Source organism: Narcine bancroftii, chromosome 2 (genome assembly GCF_036971445.1).
Source record: "Narcine bancroftii isolate sNarBan1 chromosome 2, sNarBan1.hap1, whole genome shotgun sequence".
Classification (NCBI taxonomy): Eukaryota; Metazoa; Chordata; class Chondrichthyes; order Torpediniformes; family Narcinidae; genus Narcine; species Narcine bancroftii.
The window spans coordinates 9537911-9565684 of record NC_091470.1 but is presented as its reverse complement, the minus strand read 5'-3'; the positions used below and the strand labels follow the sequence as shown (position 1 = coordinate 9565684).

At 42.3% G+C, this 27774-nt stretch overlaps 1 protein-coding gene across 6 annotated transcripts in view; it reads left to right on the top strand.

The window, feature by feature from the left end:
* mthfd1b (methylenetetrahydrofolate dehydrogenase (NADP+ dependent) 1b) overlaps positions 1-25634 on the top strand; it is a 106738-nt gene extending 81104 nt beyond the window's left edge. For all 6 annotated transcript variants that reach the window (XM_069915781.1, XM_069915778.1, XM_069915780.1 and 3 more), the window contains 4 exons: positions 5530-5637; positions 9658-9810; positions 22374-22474; positions 25407-25634. In XM_069915781.1, coding sequence (XP_069771882.1) covers positions 5530-5637; positions 9658-9810; positions 22374-22463 — 351 coding nt within the window. In that variant the 3' untranslated portion in view covers positions 22464-22474; positions 25407-25634. The remainder of the gene's footprint in view (positions 1-5529; positions 5638-9657; positions 9811-22373; positions 22475-25406) is intronic.
* The last annotated feature ends 2140 nt before the right edge of the window (positions 25635-27774 follow it).

Here is a 27774-nt window from a genome sequence, read left to right as displayed (position 1 = left end):
CTTGGAGCTGTCTGAGGGCAAAGACCATGTCAGTGGTTCCTCTGTTTGCGCGAAAGCCGCACTGTGATTCTGGGAGAACAACTGAAAAGTGGCAAAGCAGCAGGTATGGATGGAATCCCCCCAGAAGTCTGGAAGGCTGGCGGCAAAACTCTGCATGCCAAACTGCATGAGTTTTTCAAGCTTTGTTGGGACCAAGGTAAACTGCCTCAGGATCTTCGTGATGCCACCATCATCACCCTGTACAAAAACAAAGGCGAGAAATCAGACTGCTCAAACTACAGGGGAATCACGTTGCTCTCCATTGCAGGCAAAATCTTCGCTAGGATTCTACTAAATAGAATAATACCTAGTGTCGCCGAGAATATTCTCCCAGAATCACAATGTTTGCATACCATCAACTGAAAGCCTACTTAAAGGACAAATTGGGAAGCAGACTGAGATTACCAGAAGGAAGCAGCTTTAAATATGTGATTACAGAAACAATGATAATAAAAAGATTTATAATGAACATGTAGATTAAGCTGCAAGAGAAGGAAAATGATGAAATAAGTTATAAACCCAAACAAAAGTGGGAAAAAGATTTAAACATAAAGATAAAAAATGAAATATGGGAAAAGTTATGCTCTGGAACAATGAAGAATATAATAAAGATGAGGTTACTCATGATACAGTATAATTGGTTACACAGGCTATATATCACACCCCAAAAGTTAAATAAATGGGACCAAACAGTATCAGGAAGATGTTTTTGCTGTAAGAAGGAAATGGGAATTTAGGCATGTGAGAAAGTGGAAAAGTTTTGGGAAGATCTAAATCAGGTATTAAATAAAATCACAAAAAGCAACAAACCAAAAAATCCAGAGATCTTTCTTCTAAGTAATATAAGAAGGAAAGAATTAGGCCTCAAATTGGATAAACCACAAAAAAGATTCATTATGATCACCTTAGCAGTAGCAAAAAAATATATAATGTCAACTTGGAAATCAGATGAGAGCCTGAGAATACAGCAATGGTACATAGAAATGAATAAATGTATTCCATTGTAAAAAAATAACATGTAATTTAATAAATAAAGTCACATTATTTGAACAAATTTGGGAACCATACATGGATCATAACAGAGAGGGCTTGCCTCGGACCTCCACCCCCTAAAATGATAAGAAGACAAAATGACTTGATCCAGTGTGTAAAAGTAGATAACACAATTTTCTTCTTTATTTTCATTGTGTGATGACATTGTTTAATGATTTTATTGTATTGTATATTTTGAACGTTTAATTGGTTTGGAGGGGGGTGGGGAAGGAGAGAGGGAAGGTAGGGAGGAAAAAGGGGAGAAAATGCCACTGTGTATATTTAAGAGGGAAATGTTTGCATGTATTTTGATTGATATAGTTCAAAGTGTGAAAAATAATTTAAAAAAAAATTAAATAAATGAAAAGATGATTGGAGGATTATGGGAAATTTTTGGGTTCTAAAATAAATTGAGATGAATGAAATTACGCCTCTTACAAGAGAAGATTACACTCTGTGTCAAAGAGACACTCTATTTAAATGGCCATAAAATGGGATTAAATACTTAGGGATATACATACAGATAATAATCTTAAAAATTTGTACAAACTGAATTATTTACCTTTACTTAAAAAGATTGAAGCAGATTTAAATAGATGGACAGTCTTCCCTATAACACTAGTGGGAAGAGTCAACTGTATTAAAATGAAGATATTTCAAAGACTACAATACCTCTTTCAATCACTGCCAGTATCTTTATCTCAGACGTTCTTTCAAGAGTTAAATAAATATGTCAGAAAAATTTTTTGGATTAGGGTCTCTATAGAAAAATTAACCTGGAAATATGAATTTGGAGGTTTACAACTCCCTAATTTTAAAAATTACTATCAAGCGGCATAGATGAGATTTCTTATATGTATATATAGGATTTGAAATTAAAAACATTTAATAAATATTTACTATAAAATAAATAGAGATATTGGAACAAGGGGGGATATCTCCTAAAACTTGTCTGACTCATAACAGGCTTATACCGTGTACAATGGATAATCAAATTTTTGAAATCTGGTCCCGGAAAGGGATCTGGTATATTGAAGATTATTATGAGCAGGAGACAAATGATGTAATTTGAACAATTAAAGAATAAATATGGAATTCCTAATAACACAATCTTCTGCTATTTTTAAATAAGAGCGTATCTAAGGAATAAATTGAGCCCAACAATGTTTTTACCAAATTGTAGTGATTTAGAGATGCTGATTCGAAAGGGAACTACAAAGAAATTTACTTCAGCAATGTATTTCTTACTTCAAATGGGAAACCCAAAACAGGGGACTCAAGTCCAGTAGAGATGGGAATCAGACTTAAGTTGATGAATAAATCTGGTCTGAATGATGTCAGGATAGAATGACTAATACAATCAATTTAAGATATAGATTAGTACAATATAACTTTTTAAATCAATTTTATCTCACACCACAGAAATTAAAACAAATTAAATTTAAATCTTTCTGATGCATGTTTTCGATGTGGTGAGGAGGTAGGAACCTTTTTTAATTCAACTTGGTCATGTTCTAATGTAAGACCTTTTGGGGTAGATTTAGGAAATTTTTTTTAGAGCAAATTATAGGCATTAAATTTTCACAAAACCCAGAATTATTTTTACTCAGAAACATTACAGGGATAAAACCCAAATTGAATATGTCCAAATATCATGTAGAATTGGTTAAAATTGTGCTGGCCAAGAAATGTTGAGCTGTTGCATGGAAGTCTGATTCCCATCGACGTATAGCACGTTGGAATGCAGAAATACGTAGTTTTATTCCCCGGAGAAAATTACCTACAACTTAATAAATAAGTATGTCATATCTTTACAAATTTGGCAACCATATTTACAAAATTCAGGCATAAATATTTAGATGAGTTCTTCCCAACCCTCAATACCAGCATTGATCTTCTCCAAAGAAAATTGAATAGAATGTGAATTTGAGAGCCGTGGAGTGTGCAGTACTTTTCAGCGATCCATTTTGTTTTTTCTTTTCTTTCTTTACTATCTTATCTTTTTCTTGCTTTTCTTTTATTTGGGTTTCTTTGGTGGGGGTGGGGGCGGTTGGGACTGGGTTAATATCATCATGAAGTAAAAATTCAGATTCCTGAATGATCAATGAACCACGGCCTTCTTTTCGTCCACTGTTATTGTTTTATTTTTATAGTAATGTCGTAAGATGGTTTTAATATGAATGTCTGCCCTGTGACGCTTCTGAAAAACACCGAATTTCATGACTTGTTCATGACGATAAATCCTGATTCTGATATTGAATGTACTTTTAGACTCACATTTTTAACTTTCTAATTGACTTCATGTTTGGTTAAAAAAAATAAAATACTTTTTTTAAAAAAGAAATAAACGCCAGCGTTGCATTTGACTTCTTCATCATCGGCTCAACCTGCACGTTTCCCTTCAGGCCGTCCTGCACAAGGACTCCCAGGTCCCTTTGCATCTGGGGATTTTCAGTTTTCTCTATAGTCTACCCATTTATTTTTTTCTACCGAAGTGCATGACTGTGCACTTGGCGACGTTGGGCAGAGAAGTGGCAAATGAAATCTGCAGTCTCCCTGGTTTGGATTTGACTGCATCATTAGTGGGGAAGAATCATCAAACATGTAGCCCTGCCCCTGAACGGTGATGGAGGGAGAGCTGCTGATAAAGCACAAGATGTTTGGGTCTAGGCTGGTTCGCTGCCTAGACTGTGCCTACAGTAACTGACTGTGTAATTCAAACCATTGGTTTCCCTTTGATTGCCCAGTGACTCCGTCCACAGCAGGGCAGTGTAGCTGGTTCCGAATATCAAGGATCAATAACAAGAGCAGTGTTTTGGGAAAGTTCACTTTGTGATTAATGATCTGGATGAGGGGATTGGATGTAATATCTCCAAATTTGCAGATGACACTAAGCTAGGAGGGGTTGTGTGCACGGAAGAGGGGGTCAGGAAGCTCCAGTGTGATTTGGATAAATTGAGGGACTGGGCAGATACATGGCAAATGCACTACAATGTGGAGAAATGTGAGGTTATCCACTTTGGTAATACAAACCGGAGGACAGATTACTATTTGAATGGCAATAAGATTAAGAGATGGGGAAGTGCAGAGAGACCTAGGGGTACTTGTACATCAGTCTCTGAAGGCGAGCATGCAGGTACAGCAGGCGGTTAAAAAGGCAAATGGTATGTTGGCCTTCATATCAAGAGGGTTTGAGTCTAGGAACAAGGATACCTTACTGCAGCTGTACAGGGCCTTGGTGAGACCCCACCTGGAGTATTGTGTGCAGTTTTGGTCATCTTATCTAAGGAAGGATGTTCTTGCAATGGAGGGAGTGCAGAGGCGATTCACCAGGCTGATACCTGGAATGGCAGGAATGACTTAGGAGGAAAGATTGCGCAAATTGGGATTGTACTCCCTGGAGTTTAGAAGATTGAGAGGGGATCTCATAGAGACCTATAAAATTCTGGCAGGACTGGACAGAATTGATGCAGATGGGATGTTTCCAATGACGGGAAAATGCAGAACCCGGGGCCATGGTGTGAGGATAATAGGCAAACCATTTAGGACCGAGATGATGAGGAATTTTTATACCCAGCGGGTGGTGAATCTGTGGAATTCATTGCCACAGAGGGCAGTAGAGGCAGGTTCATTCAATCTATTTAAGAGGGAATTAGATCTATTTCTTCAGTATAAGGGTATTAAAGGTTACGGAGAGAAGGCGGGGACGGGGTACTGAACTTTAAGATCAGCCATGATCTCGTTGAATGGCGGAGCAGGCTCGAAGGGTCGAATGACCTACTCCTGCTCCTATCTTCTATGTTTCTATGTTTATATGATTGAGAACCAGGGAAACTGAGCTCCTGCAAATGGATTCTTGGCCATATGGGGTTCTCTCCTGATCTCCTCACGACATGTTGTCTCATGGAGCATCATCCACAAACACAGTGCTTAGTTTCCCATGATCAATAAAACAAAGAAGAAAAAAGACACTTCATAAATGCACATTGTTAAAATAAGGAAGGTAGGCAGAAACTAATTGTGAATGCAGCGGTGAACCTTTTCACTTAGAATGGACTGAAAGACGTAAGTTACCAGAAAAGACAAACAAAGTTTGCATCAATAATGAGGAGAATTGACCCAAAAAGATCACTTGTTCCAGAATATGTAGCAAAAATAAAGGTACATAACCAACATTTCAGGCTTGAGCCCTTCATCAACATAAGCCTGAAACGTTGGTCCTGTATCTTTATCTTTGCTATATAAAGGACACTGTTGGACCTGCTGAGTTTCCCCAGCATCGTGTCTTTACTTCAACCACAGTGTCTGCAGACTTCCATGCTTTATTTGTCATAGAATTGGTATTTTGAGACCAACGCTACTCTTGTATTTGATGAATCTTGGCAGAAGGTGGGGATGTTGTCAGTCTGCATGTCCCAAACTCTGCTTTTGTAACGAGGTTCTGTTTCTTTGGTGAAGCTTCCTATAGTGGACAAAATCCGCACCATAGCCCAGAGAATCTACGGTGCAGCGGACGTGGAGCTCAGCCCAGAAGCCCAGCAGAAAGTGGAGATTTACACCAAGCAGGTAAGAGGCTCAGCCAGGCTGCTCTCTCCCTTTCCTTCAGACTTCAGTCATACTCACAAAAAGGCATTGGATCCACCCTGACCATCATTTACGCATGCTACCATGATAATTTTATTCCCCTCTCATCCTCATCAATGCACCCCTCAGATTCTAGCACCCATTTACAGACTAGGGACAATTTCTAGTGGCCAACTAATCTGCCAATCCACAAGTCTTTCAGATGTGGGATATGGTCTGGGTGCAGGTCAGTGGGATGAGGCAGAATAATAGGTAGACGGGCTGAAGGGCCTGTTTCTGTGCTGAAATGTTCTATGGAAACTGGGGGAAACCCATGCATTCACTGGGAGAACATTCAAACTTAGAATCAGAATATATTGTCATGAACATATGACACAAAATTTGTTTTGCAGCGACATTATCGGTGAAAAATTACTCTAAATTAGATCTTTAAAAATAAATAGGTGTAAAAGAAGAGAGAAAGTGAGGCTATGTCTGTGATTCATTGTCCATTCAGAAATCTGAAGGCAGAGGGGAAGAAACTGTTTCTGTAATGTTGGGTATGCATTTCTAGGCTCCTGACGTCCTTCCTAATGGTAATGGTGAGAAGATGGCATGGCCTGGGTGCTGAGGGTCCTTGAGGGTAGAGGCTGCTTTCTTGAAACACCACCTCTTGCAGATGTCCTTAATGGACTGAAGACTAATGCCCACAATGTTGCTGGTCAAATTTACAACTCTCTGTAGTCTGTTCCTGTCCAGTGCATTGGCATCTCCACTGATGCAACCGGTCAGAATGCTCTTCACAGTACACCTGTAGAAATTTCCAAGAGTCTTTGGTGACGTCCCAGATCTCCTCAAACTCCTCATGAAGTACAGCCCCTGGCGAGCGAGCCTTCTTTGTGATTGTGTCCATGCAGATGGTCCTTGAGGTCAGGATCAAACCCACGTCTCTGGAGCTGTGAGGAACAACTTTACCAGCTACGCCTCTGCTGTTCTTCGGCAGTAGGTCAGATAAGCCCAATCGGAGAAATGCATATAACCATGTACAGCACAGAACAGACCAATTTGGCCCTACTAGTCCATGCTGGAACAAATCCCCACCCTCCTAGTCCCACTGACCAGCACCTGGTCCATACCCCTTCAATCCTCTCCCCTCCATGTAATTATTCAGTCTTTCCTTAAATGTAAATAACGTCCCTGCTTCAACCACCTCCGTCGGAAGCTTATTCCACATCCCAACCACCCTTTGTGTGAAGAAATTTCCCCTCATGTTCCCCTTATAATTTTCCCCCTGCAATCTCAAACCATGTCCTCTGGTTTGAATATTCCCCACTCTTAATTGAAAAAGCCTATCCACGTTGACTCTCTTTTAAAATCTTGAACACCTCCATCAAATCACCCCTCAAATCTTCTACGCTCCAGAGAAAAAAGCCCCAGGCTGCTCAACCTTTCTCTGTAACTCAAACCCTGACATTCTCGTGAACCTTCTCTGCACTCTCTCTATTTTGTTTATAAACCTTCCTATAATTTGGTGACCAAAACTGCACACAGTATTCCAAATTTGGCCTCACCAATGCTTTGTACAATTTCATCATAACCTCCCTACTCTTGAATTCAATACTCCGATTTATGAAGGCCAACATTCCAGATGCCTTCTTCACCACACCATCTACCTGAGTATCAGCCTTGAGGGTACTATTTACCACAACTCCTAAATCCCTTTGTTGCTCTGCACTCCTCAATTCTCTATCATTCAATGTATTTGACCTATTTAGATTTCCCTTTCCAAAATGCAACACTTCACACTTATCCGTATTAAATTCCATCAGCCATTTCTCAGCCCACTCCTCTAGCTTTCCTATTTAAGCTCTTTTTAAGCTACGGTAATCTTCCTCACTGTCCACAACACCACCAATCTTTGTATCATCTGCAAACTTACTTATCCAATTCACCACCCCCTCTTCCAGATCGTTAATATATATAACAAACAATAGTGGACCCAGGACCGAACCCTGAGGAACTCCACTAATCACCGGCCTCCAATTGGACAAACAATTTTCTACCACTACTCTCTGACACCTCCCATCCAACCATTGCTGAATCCATTTCACTACCTCCTCATTTATACCTAATGTCTCCACCTTTTTTCCTAATCTCCTGTGGGGAACTTTGTCAAAAGCTTTACTAAAGTCTAAATAGACAACATCCACAGCCTTCCCTTCGTCAATCTTTTTTGTAACCCCCCCCCGAAAAACTCTATAAGGTTTGTTAAGCATGATCTACCCCTGACAAAACCATGCTGACTACTACCTATCAATCCCTGTTCTTCCAAATATTTGTAAATACCATCCCTCAGAACACTTTCCATCAACTTGGCCACCACAGACGTCAGACTCACAGGTCTATAATTTCCAGACTTACATTTGGACCCTTTCTTAAACAGCGGAACAACATGAGCCACCCTCCAATCCTTTGGTACCACCTCCGTGACCAGTGACATCCTAAATAACTTACTCTGTGGAAATTCTCTACCCACTGTCAGCCTCTATCTGCCAAGCTCTCTTCCCAATCGAATGGCACTGATCAAGGTTCCGTCTTCCTTTTTCAGGACAACCCCAGGGCAGTGTGGGATGTTCCACACATGGGAGCCGTAGCCGCCAACTTCTATCCCTCCTTTGCATTCTGTGTTGACTGTTTCACTGCAGACTTTGCCTTGAATCCAACGTCTGCCTGTGGCAAGGTAGAAGTTGGGGTTCAATCACCAGTCTGTCCAATGGGAGTTCAATCATTCTTGGCTGATGCTCACATGGTAAGGAATGGGAATAAAGACAAGTTAGAATGGCCAAGCCCATCACCAAGCACAGTGTGTGAAGCCTCTACCTCCACCTCCAGATGTATCACCATCTCCTTTGTCTTGGTTATATGAGTGAAACGCTTCACCTGAAGCAGGGCTCAGGCCTGAAATGAAGTAAATGCCTTTACCTCCTATGGACGCTGTGAGACTTGCTGAGTTACCCCAGCATTTCTGATTCTTTACTGTATGTGGAGTGAACCTCATCTGTCTGTCCCCCACTGCTAATCAGCACCTCAATGTCCAATCCATTTCTCTCCGACAAGATATATCATGAAAGCTCTGCTTTTAACCAATGTCACATCCTTTCAGCGCTGACGCTGTATGGGGGTGGCGGGGGGGGGGGGGGTGGGGGAAGCTGCCAAGTTTCAGTTTATTGCAGTGTGCACTGAGATCAAGTGGGAAAGTTTGTTTTGCAAGCAATCCAGTTTGTTAACTCATACATAATATAGAGTGCAGAGTTACAGAGAGAGATCAGTTAGAACAGAGCAAGGGCAACATTGCTCTCCTGGTGTGAGGTTCATTTAGAAGTCTGATAAAACAAACTGTCCTTGAATGTTTCTCGCATTCATGGATCTTGTTTGGGAATGAAGAAAGTGTGGCTGGGTTGGCTTGAGTCTTTCAATGTGTTGGCTGCTTTTCCAAGGCAACGCAAGGTGCTGATGCAGGGGAGGAGGTTTGTGTGATGGTCTGAGCTGCGTTACCATTCCTCTCACGGCTGGAACTTAACCAGAATTCCTGTCATTGTCTCCTATGGATCTGACAATGACAATTTTTTGATGCTGTTCACTCAATAAAGGTGGGAATTATGGCCATAAAACATAGGAGCCGAAAAAGGCTCTTCAGCCCATTGAGTCTGCCCTACAATTTATTTATGAACTGATCCATTCTCCCACTCAGCCTCACTGCCCAACCTTCTCCCTGATGCCCTGGCTAATCAAGAACCTGTCAATCTCTGCCTTAAATACACCCATTGACCTGGCCTAGACAACCACCTGCGGCAACAAATCCCTCAGATTTACCATCCGTAAGGTGCAGATGTTAAATGGAGGGGCCACACTTGGATTTAGGAGTGACACTTCCTTTGAGAGGGTCCTGTTTGTTTTATTTCAGGGATTCACAGGTCTGCCCATCTGCACGGCCAAGACTCATTCCTGTTTGTTTTATTTCAGGGATTCGCAGGTCTGCCCATCTGCATGGCCAAAACTCACCTGTCGTTGTCTCACGAGCCAGAAAAGAAGGGAGCACCAACTGGGTTTGTCCTGCCAATCCGGGACGTGCGGGCAAGTGTTGGTGCTGGGTTCCTGTACCCGCTGGTAGGCACAGTGAGTATCCAATGGCCAAGGCTGGATCTCTCGTCCCTCGAGATCAGGTGGTTATGAGGTGATTTAATTGAGGCAATTTGTGTGGTCTTTTGATCCTCTAAAGGCAGAGACTTGGACAGGATTCGTAAGGATCCCAGAATGTTAATATGTATGCACAGCAGGAAAGTAGACTCACCAGGCAGGTTGAAGTATTAAAAACACATTTCAATGCACTTACCCCAGGCTGGAGAGTCTGCAACAGGGCACACTGTGGGGTAGGGGTGGGGGGGACATTTGGATTTGGGAGAAAGTTCTTCACTTGAGATTGTGAATCTTCAGAATTCCCTATCCCAAGCAACCCTGGATGACTCAGCTCCATCAATTTTGGGCACTGAAAGAGCTGACTAGGATAGGAACTCTATGAACAGTAACCTTGGGTCTCTTATTAAATCATTCTGCAGTAATTCAACATTTTTATTTTATGTTATATTTTTATGTTTGTGATTAATGTGTGCTGTGAGAGAGAGAGAGATGCGTGTGTGCGTGCGGAGGAGGTGTGTGTGCACGTGGGGGGGGGTGGGGGTGGAGGGTCCTTACAACCTCCCTGGAGGCCACAGCCCATTTAAGTGACAGTCTTTTTTTCCCCTTCACATAAATGAATATTTTTTGTCTTTTGTGCAGTTGTTAGGGGAGAAGTAGGGGAAAAAAACAAGGCTTGACTGCTTCACAGGGAAGGGGGCCCGTAAACTGTGAGCAAAGTCCTTGGGGAGCCGTAGCCGAAAAAAGGTTGAGAATGGCTAGTTGAGAAATCCTTTTCTCCTTTTCTCCCAGCTCTGCTTCCACAGAGCCAACCCCCCCCCCCCTAGTCATTGCTCTCCTTTCTCCTCTATTTTGTCCATATCTAATTAACCCCTTTTGTCTGTTGGTCTGTACTCCTCCCCCTGCCCTTTCTTGTCTTCTCCCCAGCCTTTTTACTCATACCTTGAAGAAGGGCTCAGGTCTGCTACGTCAGTGATATATCTTTGCCTTTCATCCACGCTGCATGTCCTGCTGCTGCTGTTCTTCCAACACTCCTGTGTTTTTACTAGAAAAACGCTGTTTCGTCTGGTTGTAAATGTTCTGTCTGATGATAATAAACTGGAGCTTGAACTTGATGCCAGAAGAGGTGGTGGAAACTGATGGAGTCACTACATTTAGACAAACTTCAATGGGCCTAATGCAGACTCTTGGGGTTAGTGTAGATTGGCCTCAGGTCAACACAGGGCTAGCGGGCTGAAGGGCCTACTTCTGTACCATACATCTCTGACTGCAGAAAGATGGAGTTTATGTTGGGATCAGCTCTGATCTTGTTGAAGTGAGGATGAACTCAGGGTTGAATGATCTGTTGTTTCTTCAATCCATGTGCAGCATTGAAATCTCCTGTTTTTGTATCATTCTTCAATCTGTTGACATTTATTCTATCCACTTTAGTGGTGTCAGTGCATGTAATTATATCATTAATGAGCAAAGGGGCTGGTAAACACCCAGCAATCCACTGATATCAGCTGAGTTGATTACATCCTTTAGATGGAAAGAACCGTGTGCTGGAGATAGATCAGCAGCTGTGGGTGTTCAATAGCAACCTAATCTTCTACCTCGAGAGGTCAGGTCAGAGAGTATAATGCAAGCGCCCTGTTCAAATCTGACATTGTCTGCGAGGTATGTGCTCCCTGTATCTGCATGGGTTTCCTCCAGGAGCTCCAGTTTCCTCCCACCCTTTAAAACGCACAAGGGTTCTCGTTAATTGGGCTGTAGTTGGATGGCGCAGGTTTAACTGGCTGGATTCAGCTTCTAACATGCTGTAAAGAGTTTTTTGAGATAAATAAATAAATAAATGTTAAAGTCACCCCGTTTTATTTTAAATTTATAAACACAGCATGGAAATAGGCCAATTTGGCCCATGAGCCCGTGCCACCCAATTAACCCATAACCCCAGTATGTTTTGATCGGTGAGAGGAGACCGGAGCCCCAGGAGGAAGCTCACACAGACACTGGGAGAACGTACAAACTCCTTAGTCAGCACGGGATTCAAATTCCTGTCCCAATCACTGGTGCTGTTACAGCATTGTACTAGCTGCTGTGCTAACCATGCAGCCCAGTTAGTTGAGTGAGCTTCATGTGAAGCAGACACATCTGATCAGATGTTCATCCTTCTAAATGCGCAAGCAGACTTGTCCTCGGCATCAAGCCTTGCTCATTCTTGGATACGTTTCCATTTGGTCTGTTTGCAAAAGAACCCTTCTGACTGTACCAAGTATTTTGTGACAACTAAAGACATAACACTTAAAATAGAAAGCTCTGATGTTTTCCCCATGTCCACATTTTTGTTCCCAAGCCTTGCCCCCACCCCCTCCTCATGGATGTCATCATATGCAGGTGATGTAGTACACAGGCACAGTAGTACCTGAGCCTCAATCAGAAGTTGGGCCCCGAATAGTGGTGAGGGAGAGGGTGTGGGTGCAAGAGTCTGGGACCCCGAATAGTGGTGAGGGAGGGGGTGTGGGTACAAGAGTCGGGCCCCGAATAGTGGTGAGGGAGGGGGTGTGGGTGCTACACTTGCTCCCTCACTTCGGATGAATCAGTCTCAATGGAGATTTTTTACCGAAAACGTTAACAATTTATTTTTCTCCCACTGAGTTGCTCCAGCTAATTGTTTTTGCCTCAGATTCCAGTGTCTGCAGATTTCTGCGTCTCTAACCTGAAACATTAACTCTGTTTCTCTCCCTGCAGCAGCTGCCTGGCCTGCTAAGTGCTGATTTATTTCCTCCCTTTTCTTGAGACCCCGCCTTGGTAAATGTCCCAACACCAGGCTCTCCATCAACCTGGTTGTAAAGGCTTCCTTGACTGACAGATCAATTCTGATGAAAGTCTTGTGTTGATTTTATTGAAAGTTGACTAGTGTGAGCGTGGAGTGAAAAAACATGGGCTGGAATGGGTGGTTTGCAAATACTGATGAGCTTGATCTTTCTTGCATTCGGTATTATCACACTGCACAACAAAGCAAGTCGTTAACCAGCTTGACACACCGAGAATGTTAGTTTTCCTAGAATCAGAATTTATTGTAGTGAACGTGTCACAAAATGCGTTGTTTTGTGGCAGCATCACAGATCAAATATTGCTATAAATTACGTTTTTAAAAAACTCTTCTTTTTTGGCTTGGCTTCGCGGACGAAGATTTATGGAGGGGGTAAAAAGTCCACGTCAGCTGCAGGCTCGTTTGTGGCTGACCAGTCCGATGCGGGACAGGCAGACACGATTGCAGCGGTTGCAAGGGAAAATTGGTTGGTTGGGGTTGGGTGTTGGGTTTTTCCTCCTTTGCCTTTTGTCAGTGAGGTGGGCTCTGCGGTCTTCTTCAAAGGAGGCTGCTGCCCGCCAAACTGTGAGGCGCCAAGATGCATGGTTTGAGGCGTTATCAGCCCACTGGCGGTGGTCAATGTGGCAGGCACCAAGAGATTTCTTTAGGCAGTCCTTGTACCTTTTCTTTGGTGCACCTCTGTCACGGTGGCCAGTGGAGAGCTCGCCATATAATACGATCTTGGGAAGGCGATGGTCCTCCATTCTGGAGACGTGACCCATCCAGCGCAGCTGGATCTTCAGCAGCGTGGACTCGATGCTGTCGACCTCTGCCATCTCGAGTACCTCGACGTTAGGGGTGTGAGCGCTCCAATGGATGTTGAGGATGGAGCGGAGACAACGCTGGTGGAAGCGTTCTAGGAGCCGTAGGTGGTGCCGGTAGAGGACCCATGATTCGGAGCCGAACAGGAGTGTGGGTATGACAACGGCTCTGTATACGCTTATTAGTGCCAAAAGAAGAGAAAGTGAGGGAGTATCTGTGGTTCATTGTCCACCCAGAAATCTGATGGCGGAGGGGAAGAAACTGTTCTTGTGCCGCTGGGTGTTCATCTTTAGACTACTGTACCTCCTTCCTGATGGTAGATGTGAAGATGGCATGGCCCAGGTGGGGATGGACCTTGAGGATAGAGGCTGCTTTCTTGAGACACCCCGTCTTGTAGATGTCCTCGATGGAGTGAAGTCCGATGCCCGTTATGATGCTGGTTGGTTTCACAACCCTAACGGGATAGATAGACCAAAGAGCTGCAATTTAAATGGCTTGAAGCACAAAGTTTAAGTTACAGTGTAATTTGCTGCACAGAATTATCCTGGCTCAAGCAAAAGCTGTGGGAGGTAGGGTGCTGGTGGTTGCTAAGAATGCCAGAGTGAGACAGCTGTCCAGACTGGAACACAGTGCACACCAATCATTTCTCCAGCCTGGGTGTCACCTTACCATGAAGAGTCGAGTCACCCCTGCCGTGTACTGACTCTCACCAATGCTGTCCATTCTTAGCCTTCCCCATTCATCAAGTAATCCTTCACCTCACACCACACAAGGCTGTGCTGTCCAGAATTTTGTTCACTTTGAAATTTTTATCAGTTGTGGACAGAACTAATTGAATAATGCAGTGTTGCTGGCTTTGAGTGACATCTGCCTTCACTATCTGCCTCATTCCAATATCTATGAACTTGCCCTTGTTACATAAACACCAATAATCTGAGAAGGGAGGCAAGGTAACATGGTGTGAACATCCTTGATTTTCACCTCTTTATTTTATTGAAGAAAAGTCGAGATGCGCAGCCAGGGGCTGGAGGAGATTCACTAGTGTGAGTCAAACAAGATGCTAGTGATGCCCAAGGGGGAGGGGGCAGGTCCGACGGTGAGTGATTGTATTGGGGAGCAAAGAATTCTCATTTTGGTAAAATGGGATTATCACCGTAATCACTTGGTACAGACAGGAGGGACTGAATGGTCACAGTTAACATTTCACACAAGTCCCAGCCCAGCGATAATTTGATACATTGGAAGAGCTCCTGGCACTTAGCTGGTTCGTGCGGACTCGAAAGGCCAACATGGCCTGTTTCCGCTCCGTAAATGGTTATATGTAGTCGTCATCCTCTCTCTGGCCTCCCCTGTACAATAATGTTATTAAATTATTAATGTTACAAATAAATGTACAAAATAATGAGAGGAATAGATCAGGTGAACACACAGTCCCTTGGCCAGAGTAGGGGAATAAATAACCAGAAGTCGTAGGTTTGAGGTGAGGTGGGGGGGGGGGGAAGAGAGATTAAACAGGAACCTGAGGGGGTGATTTTTTTTTTTTTTTTTTTTTTTAACATGGTGGGTGTGACGTGATGGAGTAGTGGCCGGACGGTGAACTCCAGCCCTCTCCAGAAAAGTCGGGAAAAACGAGAGAAAATACAAAGGCACAGAAATACAAGTTAAAGAAAAGTGAATATAAAGGTGGAAAGAAGATGGAGACAAAAGGAGAAAAATCAAAATCAACGGAAAGAAGAGAGGAAGAGAAGACAACGGAGGAAAAAGGTGAAGGCCTTACCTGTCCGAAGAGGCCCGCTGTGGAGAGAAGACCCCACTACCTCAGGTCGGTAGAAAGAGAACTACAACAATGGCTCACAGAGCCGAGTGAAAGTGCGCAACCGCGCATGCGCGACTCCTCGCGCATGCGCGATGCGCATACAAAAAAACACACCGACGGGAGGGGGGACCAGCTGGGGAGTCGATCTCCACAGCCGGCAACGACAGCTGCAGAACACCTGCAGCAAGAAGACACCACAGAAGACAATGGAAACAAGAAAGAAGAGGAGGAAAGGGCAGCAAAGAAACAACAGATGGTCAACCTAGAGGAAGAAGAAGAGGAAGAGGAAGAGTACAGGGAAATAGAAGAAGAAAAGATAGGCAAGGTAAAGGAGGTACTTGCTCTTGTTAGAGGATACATGGAGTCATTTAAAGAATGGCAAACACAGGAATTCAATGATTTAAGAAGAAGAATAAACAACACAGAAAAGAAAATAAATAAAATGGATATGACCTTAACAGAAATGGGGAAAAAAATGGACAAGATGGAAGAACGGGCAATAGCAGCAGAAATGGAGGTAGAAGACTTAAAAAAGAAATTGGAGGAATCTAATAAAAAAACTAAAGAGACACAAGAATTACTAGCCCAAAAAATAGATATAATGGAAAATTATAACAGAAGAAATAACATAAAGATAGTGGGCCTTAAGGAAGATGTAGAAGGCAAGAATATGAGGGAGTTTATAAAAGAATGGATCCCTAAGGCCCTAGGATGTCCAGAACTACAGCAAGAAATGGAAATAGAAAGGGCACATAGAGCATTGGCCCCTAAACCACAACCACAACAAAAACCAAGATCTATTGTAGTAAAATTCCTAAGATATACTACAAGAGAAAAGGTGCTGGAGAAGACAATGGAAAAAGTAAGAGAGGGCAACAAACCACTGGAGTACAAAGGGCAAAAAATCTTCATTTATCCAGATATAAGCTTTGAACTCCTAAAGAAGAGAAAAGAGTTCAATGCAGCAAAAGCGATTTTATGGAAGAAAGGATATAAATTTACACTGAAGCATCCTGCGGTATTGAAAATATTTATTCCAGGACAACAAAACAGACTATTCTCGGATCCAGAAGAAGCACGAAAATTTGCAGAACAATTACAAAAATAGACTGAGGGATGAAGACGGGTAATGAGAGCAAAAATTATCACGATTGATATGTATGTGGGTAAAGACAAAAATAGACTGAGGGATGAAGACGGGTAAGGAGGGTAAAAATGACCACGATTGATATGTATGCGGGTAAAGAGGTATAAGAGTGAATAGAGACAACGGGCATATGTGAAAGTATCTGTAATTAGAGGAAAACATAGAAAGTATAGACAAGAATTAATAAGGGAAGGTAATGGAATAGAGAGAATAAGGAGGGAACTAAAAGAGTGACCTTTGTGACATATAAAAAACGAAATCTTTTCTGGGGGGGGCTGGGTGGGGGGAAAAGAGCGGTCACTGCAAAATCAGTTGACGCTTGCGAGTGGATTCGCAAATCCAAATGGAGAGGGGAGATGTGGTTGTCCGACAAGGGATAAAGGGCAACTCAGGAGGGGAAGGGGAGATTGGGGATAAAGAAGATAGAAATAGGAGAATAAGGAAAATGTTGGATGTTGTAGGAATGTTGTCTGGTAAAGAGTTGAAAATAAGAAAACAGAAATGGAAAAGGAGGAAAGGTAATGATGGAAAAACGGAAAGAGAAGATAAACAAAATATAAAATGGCTACGCTGAACTATATGACTCTAAATATTAATGGAATACATAACCAAATTAAAAGGAAGAAACTACTAAATTTACTGAAAAAGGAAAAAATAGATATAGCATTTGTCCAAGAAACACATTTAACTGAATTGGAGCACAAGAAATTAAAGAGAGATTGGGTAGGACATGTAACAGCAGCATCGTATAATTCAAAAGCAAGAGGAGTGGCTATATTAATTAGCAAAAATGTGCCATTTAAAATAGAAGAGGAAATAATAGATCCAGCAGGGAGATATGTTATGATAAAATGTCAGATATATTCAGAGCTTTGGAATCTACTTAATATATATTCACCTAACGAAGAAGATCAAAAGTTTATGCAAGATATCTTTTTGAAGGTAGCTAATACGCAAGGGAACATACTAATAGGAGGGGATTTCAATCTGAATTTGGATCCAAATATGGATAAAACGGGGAAAAAAATTAACAGGAAGAACAAAGTAACCAAATTTATAATTAAATCAATGCAAGAAATGAAACTTGTGGACATATGGAGGAAACAAAACCCAAAAGAAAAGGAATACTCATACTACTCGACTAGACATAAAACATACTCAAGGATAGACCTATTCCTGTTATCAGCCCACATACAAGGGAGAGTTAGGAAAACGGAATATAAAGCTAGACTATTATCGGACCACTCACCCCTGTTATTGGCAATAGAGCTAGAAGACATCCCTCCAAGAATGTATAGATGGAGATTAAACCCCATGCTACTTAAAAGACAGGATTTTAGAGAATTTATTGAAAAACAATTAAAAATGTACTTTGAAGTAAATACGGAATCAGTGGAAGATAAGTTTATACTATGGGACGCAATGAAAGCATTCATTAGAGGGCAAATAATAAGTTATGCAACCAAGATGAAGAAGGACTATAATCAGGAAACAGAGCAGTTGGAAAGGGAAATAATAAACATAGAAAAAAAATTAGCAATAAAGGAAGATACAACCAAAAGAAGAGAATTGGCGGATAAAAAAATAAAATATGAAACATTACAAACATATAAGGTGGAGAAGAATATAATGAAGACAAAACAGAAATATTATGAACTAGGGGAAAAAACACACAAAATCCTAGCATGGCAGCTTAAGACAGAGCAAACTAAGAAAACGGTATTGGCAACAAGGAAAAAAGACAAACAAATTACATATAATCCAAAAGAAATTAAGGAAAACTTCAGAGAATTCTATGAACAATTATACCGAACCGAAAACGAAGGGAAAGAAGGGAAAATAGATGAATTTTTGACTAAAATTGAACTACCAAAACTACAAATAGAGGAACAAAATAAATTAACAGAACCATTTGGAACAGTAGAAATACAAGAGATAATAAAAAATTTACCAAATAATAAGACACCAGGAGAGGATGGACTCCCAATAGAATTCTACAAAACATTTAAAGACCTAATAATACCGCCCCTCCTGGATGTAATCAACCAGATTGATGAGACACAAAACTTACCAGATTCATGTAAAACAGCAATAATTACAGTGATACTAAAACAAGGGAAAGATCCACTCTCACCAGCGTCATATAGACCAATATCTTTGCTAAACACAGATTATAAGATAATAGCTAAACTATTAGCGAACAGATTAGCAGAACAGGTACCGAAAATGGTAAATTTAGACCAAACTGGATTTATCAAAAAAAGACGCACAACAGACAATATTTGTAAATTTATTAACTTAATTCATGCAGTAGAAGGAAATAAAGCACCGGCAGTAGCAGTTGCTTTAGACGCAGAGAAGGCCTTCGACAGAGTAGAATGGAATTACTTGTTCAAAGTATTGCAAAAATTCAGTTTACCGGAGAAGTATATTAATTGGATTAAAGCATTATATAAGGGACCGTTAGCGAAAGTGACAGTAAATGGACATGTATCAAAGCAATTTAACTTAAGCAGGTCAACGCGGCAGGGATGCCCACTATCACCATTATTGTTTGCGCTAGCTATAGAACCACTAGCAGAATCGATAAGAAGAGATAATAATATAAAAGGAATAAAAATAAAAGACAGGGAATATAAACTCAGTCTGTTTGCGGATGATGTGATAGTGTACTTAACAGAACCAGAACTATCAATAAAAGAACTATATAAGAAATTGAAGGAATATGGAGAAGTGTCGGGATACAAGATAAACGTAAATAAAAGTGAAGCAATGCCTATGAATAACGCGGATTTCTCAAAATTTAAGGAGGAATCCCCATTCAGATGGCAAACGCAGGCAATAAGATACCTAGGTGTGCAAATAAACAAAAATCTAGGCCAATTATATAAACTCAATTACAATCCACTAATGAAAAAACTACAGGACGATTTAGAGCATTGGAAAGAGCTACCACTAACACTGATAGGAAGGATAAACTGTATTAAAATGAACATTTTTCCAAGGATACTATACTTATTTCAGGCATTGCCAATACAACTGACAGAAAAATTCTTCAAAGAGTTAAAGAAAATAATAAGGAGATTTTTATGGAGAGGGGGGAAACCGAGGATAGCACTAGACAAATTAACAGAATGGTATAAACAAGGAGGCTTACAATTGCCAAACTTCAAAAATTATTATAGAGCCGCACAATTAAGGTACCTATCAGATTTTTATCAAACAAGGGAAAAACCAGACTGGACGAGACTAGAATTAGATAAAATAGGGGAAAAGATACCTGAACACATATTATATAAATGGGACGAAAAATTGGTACAACATAGAACTTCTCCAGTATTACACCATCTCCTCAATATATGGAAGAAGATACATGTAGAAAGAAATAAAATAAATTACCAAATACCAAAACTAATATTGACGCAAAATAAGCTACTCCCTTTTACAATAGACAACCTTGCCTTTAGAAAATGGGAAAAAAAAGGGATTAAAAGAATAGAAAATTGTTTTTCAGGAAGTAGATTCTTATCCTTTGAACAAATGAGAGATAAGTACAATATAACGGGAGATACAGCGCTGGCATATTACCAACTGAGATCCTACTTGAAAGATAAATTAGGAAGCAACTTGAGTTTACCAGAGGGAAGTAACCTTGAATATGTGATTACAGATACAATGTTAATCAAAAGATTTATAAAAAATATGTATATTAAACTGCAAGAAAAGGAAAATGAGGAAACAAATGGTAAAACTAAACAAAAATGGGAACAAGATTTAAATATAAAGATAAAAAAGGAAACATGGGAGAAGTTATGCTCTGGAACGATGAGAAATACAATAAATACGAGGCTGCGTATGATACAATATAATTGGTTACACAGACTATACATTACACCGCAAAAGTTAAATAAATGGGACCCAACAGTATCTGATAGATGTTTTCGATGTAAAAAAGAAAGGGGAACAACAATTCATGCAATCTGGACATGTGAGAGAGTAGAAAAATTTTGGGATGATCTCAATCAGATATTAAATAAAATAACAGAAAACAATATACCAAAGAATCCAGAGATCTTTCTCCTAAGTAACATAAAAAATAAAGAATTTGGAATTGACTTGGAGGATGCACAAAAAAGATTTGTTAAGATAGCCCTAGCTGTAGCAAAAAAATGTATTATGTCAACCTGGAAATTGGAAGATAATTTGAAAATACAACAATGGTATATAGAAATGAATAAATGTATTCCATTAGAAAAAATAACATATAGTTTAAGAAATAATATCGAAATATTCGAACAAGTATGGGAGCCTTACATTAAATACAATAGCGAAAACCTACCGGGAACAAACATTACCTAAGTTGATGGAAGGAGAAGAGAAGAAAAAAATGGACTCAGTAGAATTTCTGGTGTATTTTTGTTGAATGACAACATTGTCTAACTGAATTAATGCAACCTAGATTGTATAACTAAAATGGATGAGAGGGGGGAGGGATGGGGGGGTGGCTTGGGAGGAGGGAGGGGGGAGGGAGAAAAAGTCACTGTAAATGTGTGGAAAAGAAAAAGTGTATATCATGGCTATTGTGATTTATGGTGTGAAAAATAAAAAATTAAAAAAAAAAAAAAAAAAAAAAAAAAAAAACATGGTGGGTGTGTGGAACGGCTGCTGGAGGAGGTGGATGAGGCAGGTACTATTGCAATATTTGGACGGATATGTAGACAAGATAGGTTTAGAGCAGCCATTTTCAACAAGGTCCCTACATGCATTTTGTTAAAACAACATGTTGTGTTTTCACCTCATGTAACACATTTTTTATGTTCTTTTATGTTGTCAGTCAGAGAAGTACAGAAGAAACCAAAACTTGACTGCTTCACAGGGAAAGGGGCCCATAAACTTTGAGAACAATCCAAGGGGAGCCACAGTCAAAAAAGGTTGTGAATGGCTGGTTTTGGACGAGACATTTTGGTCAGAGTGGGCAAGTTGGGATGAAGGCCCGTTTCCACACTGACTTGTAATGATCCCATGAGCAGGTTATTAGCAGCTGTTGGTAGCTGGTGTAATGTGAGAAACAAAGCAGCAAATGTCCTCACAATGAAGTCACCAGATCATCTGCTTCATTAATCCCTGATGAGAGGCCTGGGCCTGAAATATCGACGTTTCCTTACCTCTGCGGGTCCTGTCTGCCTCCAGCAGTGTTTCATTCATAATCTTTGAAATATGATCAGTGAATTCCTCCATCATCACCAGCCTTCCAGGAGCACTGCCTGCATGGCCGTAATGCATGTGGACAGGCCCTTCAGCCCATTGAGTCTGTAATGAACAACAACCGCCCATCTACACTATTAATCTTACTTTATTCTCCACATTCTTGTCAACCCCTGCTATATGATTCTACCTGTGCTCAAGGGCAACTTACAGCAGACAATTAGCTCACCAACATGTGGGAGGCACCCGGGAGAAACCCACACGGTCACAACATACAAACTCCACACAGACAGCACTTGATGACAGACTTGAATTTGGGTAGCAGCATCTCTCCGGCAACTCCAGCCCTCTCCCGCCCCCCCCCAATACTTCTCTGGGGGATGGTGAATGATGAAGGAAAGTAGAATGCCAAGATGACTGAAGTTTGGCTTTGTGCCTGGGGAGTAGGGAAGGTAGGTGGAGAGGAAGTGTTCAAATGTGATGTCCCACCTTTGGCTTGTACTTGCATCAGGCAGGCATCACTTCCAACAAACCATCTGCTTGGGGAAGTCCAGGTCGAGCCTTGGGGGAAAAATCGAATGGTTACTGTTTCAGGCCAAAGCCCAACGTCATGACTGAGAGGTGAGAGAGAGGAGATGGGGAATTCTTCTTCAGCAGATGGTTTACTGCCCCAGGTTCCAACATCGCAGTCTCTCCAGTCATTTTGTCCCTTTTGATCTCTGTATTGGATTGGCTACTAACAGAGTCTGTGTGTGTTACAGATGAGCACCATGCCTGGACTGCCAACCCGGCCCTGCTTTTATGACATTGACTTGGACCCTGAAACTGAAGAGGTGAAGGGTCTCTTCTAACCACATGAAAGGTAAAGGTTGTCTCCAGGAAGGCCTCTCACCATTTGCTACTTCCCCCTCAAGCAAAAGTGTATTCACTTCAAGACTGCTCGCAGAAGAACCAGTACTCACTGTATGGCATTTTGTGACAAATACATTTCTTCTTGTCTCTATTCAGAATGGCCAACATCATGATTGTGGAACTGTGATCCCAGCAAGGGGAGACATCCTGCCTGTATCCATGCCATTAAACCCACTGCAAGGCTGGGCCCAGAGAAACAGAGCAGTGTGATTCTATTGTCCCTGACTGTTCCTAGACTCCTGTGAAACTGTTGTCTGGTCCTAATGAAATTCATAGTGTACAGTCATGTACCTTTGGTAGAAGAAATAAATGAGCAGACTATTTTCTAAATGGGGAAAAAATACCCAGATGTCAAGGGACCTGGGCAGGATGGCCTGAAAGTAGACTTGCAGCTGGAGGTAGTGGGGGAGGCGGCAAATGCAATGCTGGTGTTCATTTCGAGAGGAATGACAGGGATGTGATGTTGAGGCTTTTTCAGGCCCTGGTGAGACCTCACGGGGAGGATTGTGATCAGTTTTGGGCTCCTCATTTAAGAAAGTATGTGCTGATGTTGGAGAGAGTTCAGAGGAGGTTCACGAGGATGATTCTGGAAATGAAAGGGTTATATGAGGAGTGTTTGGAATTTAGGAGAATGGGGGGGGGGGATCTCATTTAAACATATGTTGAAAAGTGTGGACAGAGTAGATGTAGAAAGGTTGTTTTCCACGGTGGGAGAATCCACGACAAGAGGGCACAACTTCAGGATTGAGGAGCATCTGCTTAGAACAGAGATGTAGAGGAATATCTTCAGCCAAAAGGTTGTGAATCTGTGGAATTTGTTGCCACATTAGGTTGTGGAGGTCGGGTCATTGGGTGTATTTAAGGCAGAGATTGATAGGTTCTTGATTGGCCAGGGCATCAAAGGTTATGGGGAGAAGGCTGGATAGTGAGCTGAGTGTGGAAATAATGGAATGGTAGGCAGATTCGATGGGCTAAATGGCCTCTTTCTGCTCCTGTGTCTTGATGGTGTAAACTCTTGCTGCGATCTATTCATGTTGAGGTGTGGGTGTTGCCAGTGATTGTCACCCAATTCTGTTCCCCTGTGAAGATGTGGGTGGGCTGTCAGTTGATGTGGATTCAGTGGGTCACTTCAAAGGGAAGTTCTGAGTAAACTAAATTGGAGGAGGCATGGATTCTCATAGGCTGGAGTAAGTCTATAAGACAGGAGCAGAAATAGGCCATTCAGCCCATTGAGTCTGTCCTGCCATTTAGTCATGAACTGATTCATTTTCCCATTCTATTCCTCTTGAAATGAATGCCAGCATTGCATTCTCCACCTTCAGCATTCAGCTCACCCTGCAAGTTTACCTTCAGGGCAGAGGTAGTTGATTTTCCTTCTTTGAGTACAGTGAACCATCTGTTAATATTGATTTCTCAGCCTTGCAGTCTACTGTGCTGTGTGGCCAAGTTTCAGCTTGCCATACTGCATGCAGTGGGTTTCAAACTGTTGTCATCCACATTCATCACCCCAATTCCATGGTCCTAAGCCCAGGACAAACAGTGCGTCCCTGGCCAGACTTCACTTGGTATTCCTTGCCTGGCCAAGATGGTCTGTGCCTTTGGGCCTATCATCTTCCTCCCTTCATTGCTTCTCTACCACCCCCCTAAGTCAAAAGTACAGTCTGTTCCAGATCCTTTCCAAGATGACAGGAGGTGGATGAGCTCCATCTGTTTGCTCCATTTTCCTCACAGTTCCTGAGTGGAATCGGGCCATTGGGAATTAAATCTAAAGACCTCCATCCCTTCTGACTTCAAAAAAGATTGGCCAAGGCTCCTCAACAAGATGTGGTGAAGGGCCTTGATAGAGCCCACTTCAGAATGGGTTCTGTAGTTGGGTGAAAGATTCAGAGAATGATACCATGACAAAGACCATTTGGGCCGACATCCCCATGTGTTCGATCAGGGCCCTTTGCCAACCAATCCGATTGTGGCAGTTAAGTATCTAATGTAGTGAGAGGGCCGGCTGGGTCCCTTTGATCCAATGTCTCAGTGCCAAGGCATTGGTGATTCCAGCTCCACTTTCAGCCCTGCACAAAATCCCAGATCATATTGTGCTCCAGCTCTGAGCACTGACTGCCCCATTATGGTGGACCTTCCAGGTACAGACCCAACCTCTGGTCTTAACTGCTTTGGTCTTGGCTTTACTGTGATGCATAGAACACTACTGCACAGTGCAGGCCCTTCAGCCTAACATGTTGGCCAACCTATATACCCCCAAAACATCTAAATGCTTCCTTCCTTGTACCCTTCTATTTTTCTTCAGTCCACGTGCTTAAATGCCCCTATTGTTCCAGTTTCCACCACTACCTCTGGCAAGGCATTTCAGGCACCCATAACTCTCATTAAAAAAAACTTGCCCCAGATGTCTCCCCATAACTTTCTAACCTGACCTAACTCGCATTTAGCATAATGCCCCAACTCTTGTACCGAATGCCCCGGCCAGTGAAGGCAAGTGTGCTATATGCCTTCTTCCAAATCCCATCCACCTGTGCTGATGCTTTTGGTGAATGGTGCCCCAAGGTATCTCCCGGCCCTGCCCTGGTTCAGCTTTCCACAATGGATTACTGAACTTGTCCAGATTAAATTCCATCTGCCACTCTCTTGCCCATTTTCCCAATTGATCTGGATCCTGTGGAAACTTTTCACTCCACTTCCAATTATTGACAACAAACATCTCATCCAAATTGTTAATATAGATGATAAATGAGTGACCCACCATAGATCCCGGATCCCATCCCAGCACCTCACACTAATGATCCCGCTCTATTTTTGTCTGCCAGGGGTAACTCGTGGATACATACTGACCTGTGTCAACATTGTGATATATTTGGTTTGTCCTGCAGTGTCCAAACGATGGGGGCTATCTCCAGCAGAAGTCCAGTTGAATTTACTGCCCGATATCAGTGCTGAGATTTGAAGCCACCAACGACACCAGGAAATGCCTTCCATACCACTTCTGGTATAACAATCGATCACAGTAAGAGCTTTGGAATCACAAGCAGACAATCAATGTGTGTAAAAGTTCGAATGAATGTTCTCATTTTCTAACAGAATAAATGATCCCTCTCCTAGCTTGCCTCTTGTTAGTGTTGGTTTCACAAGTCCAGTTTATTGTTATCTGATTGTAGAACTACAACCTGACAAAACAGTGTTCTCCGCAGACACCCAACCAGACATAACACACACACACACACACACACACATACAGACAAACAGTACCTTTGCACATGTTGTGTGAAATGATAGGTCACTAGTTCAGTGGATTCCAAGGAACTTGGTGCTCTCCACTCTCTCTACTAGAGTTGTTGATGTGTGGTGGAGGGTGGTCGTTCCTGGTCCTCCTGAAGTCCATGATCCTCTCCTTTGACTTGTCTCGCACCATTTCATGAGACTTCCCACCTCTTCTTTGTGGTGCAACTGATGAGACGAATGACTATTGTGTCTTCGGCAAATGTGATGGCACTGTTGGAGCTGGATCTGGCCGTGCGTGAACAGGAGCAGGCTGAGCTCTGCATCCAGACTTCAGAAGGATGTTCTGACCCTGTTGAGGTCAGAATGGAGGAAGGGGCAGTGGTGGGCTGAGGGCACTGTTCGTCAAGCATGCTAAGACTCTTGAGGTTACAAAGACAAGCAATACAAGCTGGGCTTCAGTCACTGGAACAGCAAGGACTCTGCTGGAGGAACTCAGCAGGTCGAGCAGAAGAACTGTATATGTTTTGGGTGGGAATGAAAGGTTCCCACCAGAAACGGATGTTGCTCGATTGTATGCTAGTTGGACATGGATATCTCACAATCTGTCCAGATCCATCCATGTTAACACAACAGCCAAGAGAATAAGCAGGCGCCTCAACTTCCTCAGAGGCCTGATGGCATTGCCCACATCACCTGTGTCCTTTAACAACCTCCATGAGTGCATCACTGGGTGGGACGGGAACTCCTCTGCCCTGCACCTGCGGTGCTTCACAAGGGTGATTCCAGGAATGAAAGGGTTATCATGAGGAGGGTTTGACAGCTCTTGGCCTGGACGTTGGAATTTCATTGAAATATTTTGAATGTTGAAAGACATGGACAGAGTAGATGTAGAAAGGTTGTTTCCCCTGGTGGGAGAGTCTAGGCCAAGAGGGCACATCTTCAGGATTGAAGGGCATCCACTTAGAACAGTGGTTTTCGAACTTTCTTTCCACTCACAGACCACCTTAAGCAATCCCTTACTAATCACAGAGCACCTATGGTATAGGGAATACTTAAGGTGGGATGTGAGTGGAAAGAAAGAGCTTGAAAACCACTGACTTGGAACATTACAGCACAGTACAGAGTAATGCTGACGTACCTTAAAAAAAAACTAAATAAACTCTCCCTACCTCATAAACCCTCTATTTTGCTTCCATCCACGTGCCTGTTTGAGTCTCTTAAATGTCTCTAGATGTTTCAGCCTCCACCACTACCCCCGGCAATGCATCCCAGGCCCTCACAACTTTTAATAGGGGAGGCCACCCCTTCAAGGAATCCCTGCTGTTGCCATGTTAAAGTAGCCCGAGTGACCCATGAGCCCAGACAGTTGAGGAGGGTCTGTACTGCTGAGGGAACACCAATGCTGGCAGAGGACTCTTGACTACTGCAGAACCGGAAAATAAACTCCGTTATGATTTCTCCTGCCTCGGCAAAGTCACAATGTTGATGGGCCGCGCCTCGAGCCAAATTTAACTTCACGCATTGCCTGGACCATTATCACTGTGTCCAATTTCCCGCTCTTTCTCTTGGCATCCCAGCTCCCTTTCACGATGCACCATACGCCATCTCCAATAACATTTGATTGTCCCTTGTAAACGATTCTAGCCCTTGTTAAGGATTAAATATCTCAGAAATTTGATCCCACCATTTTTTTAAAATTAAGGTGGGAACATCTTGTATCAATCCCCGGACTCGAGGGGTCCATGGTCAGGGATATTGTTCAACAACCTTGCTCCCTTCATTCTCCTCATCTCACCCTTTGGTTCCTGTTCTCTTCTGTCACGACGTGAGAAATTGTGTTGTCCTATCCTGGTGGTTCTCAACTGCCTGTGCACTGCTGTGTTGTGCTGCACACTGGTGGGTTGACTGGTGGACTGCCTGTTTTCACATGAGCAGTGTACCAGGCCTATAGCTCCTGCCACAATTCACCCCTGACACAAGGCTGGGCAAGAGCTCTGATGTAAGCCGAGAGGAGGGTTT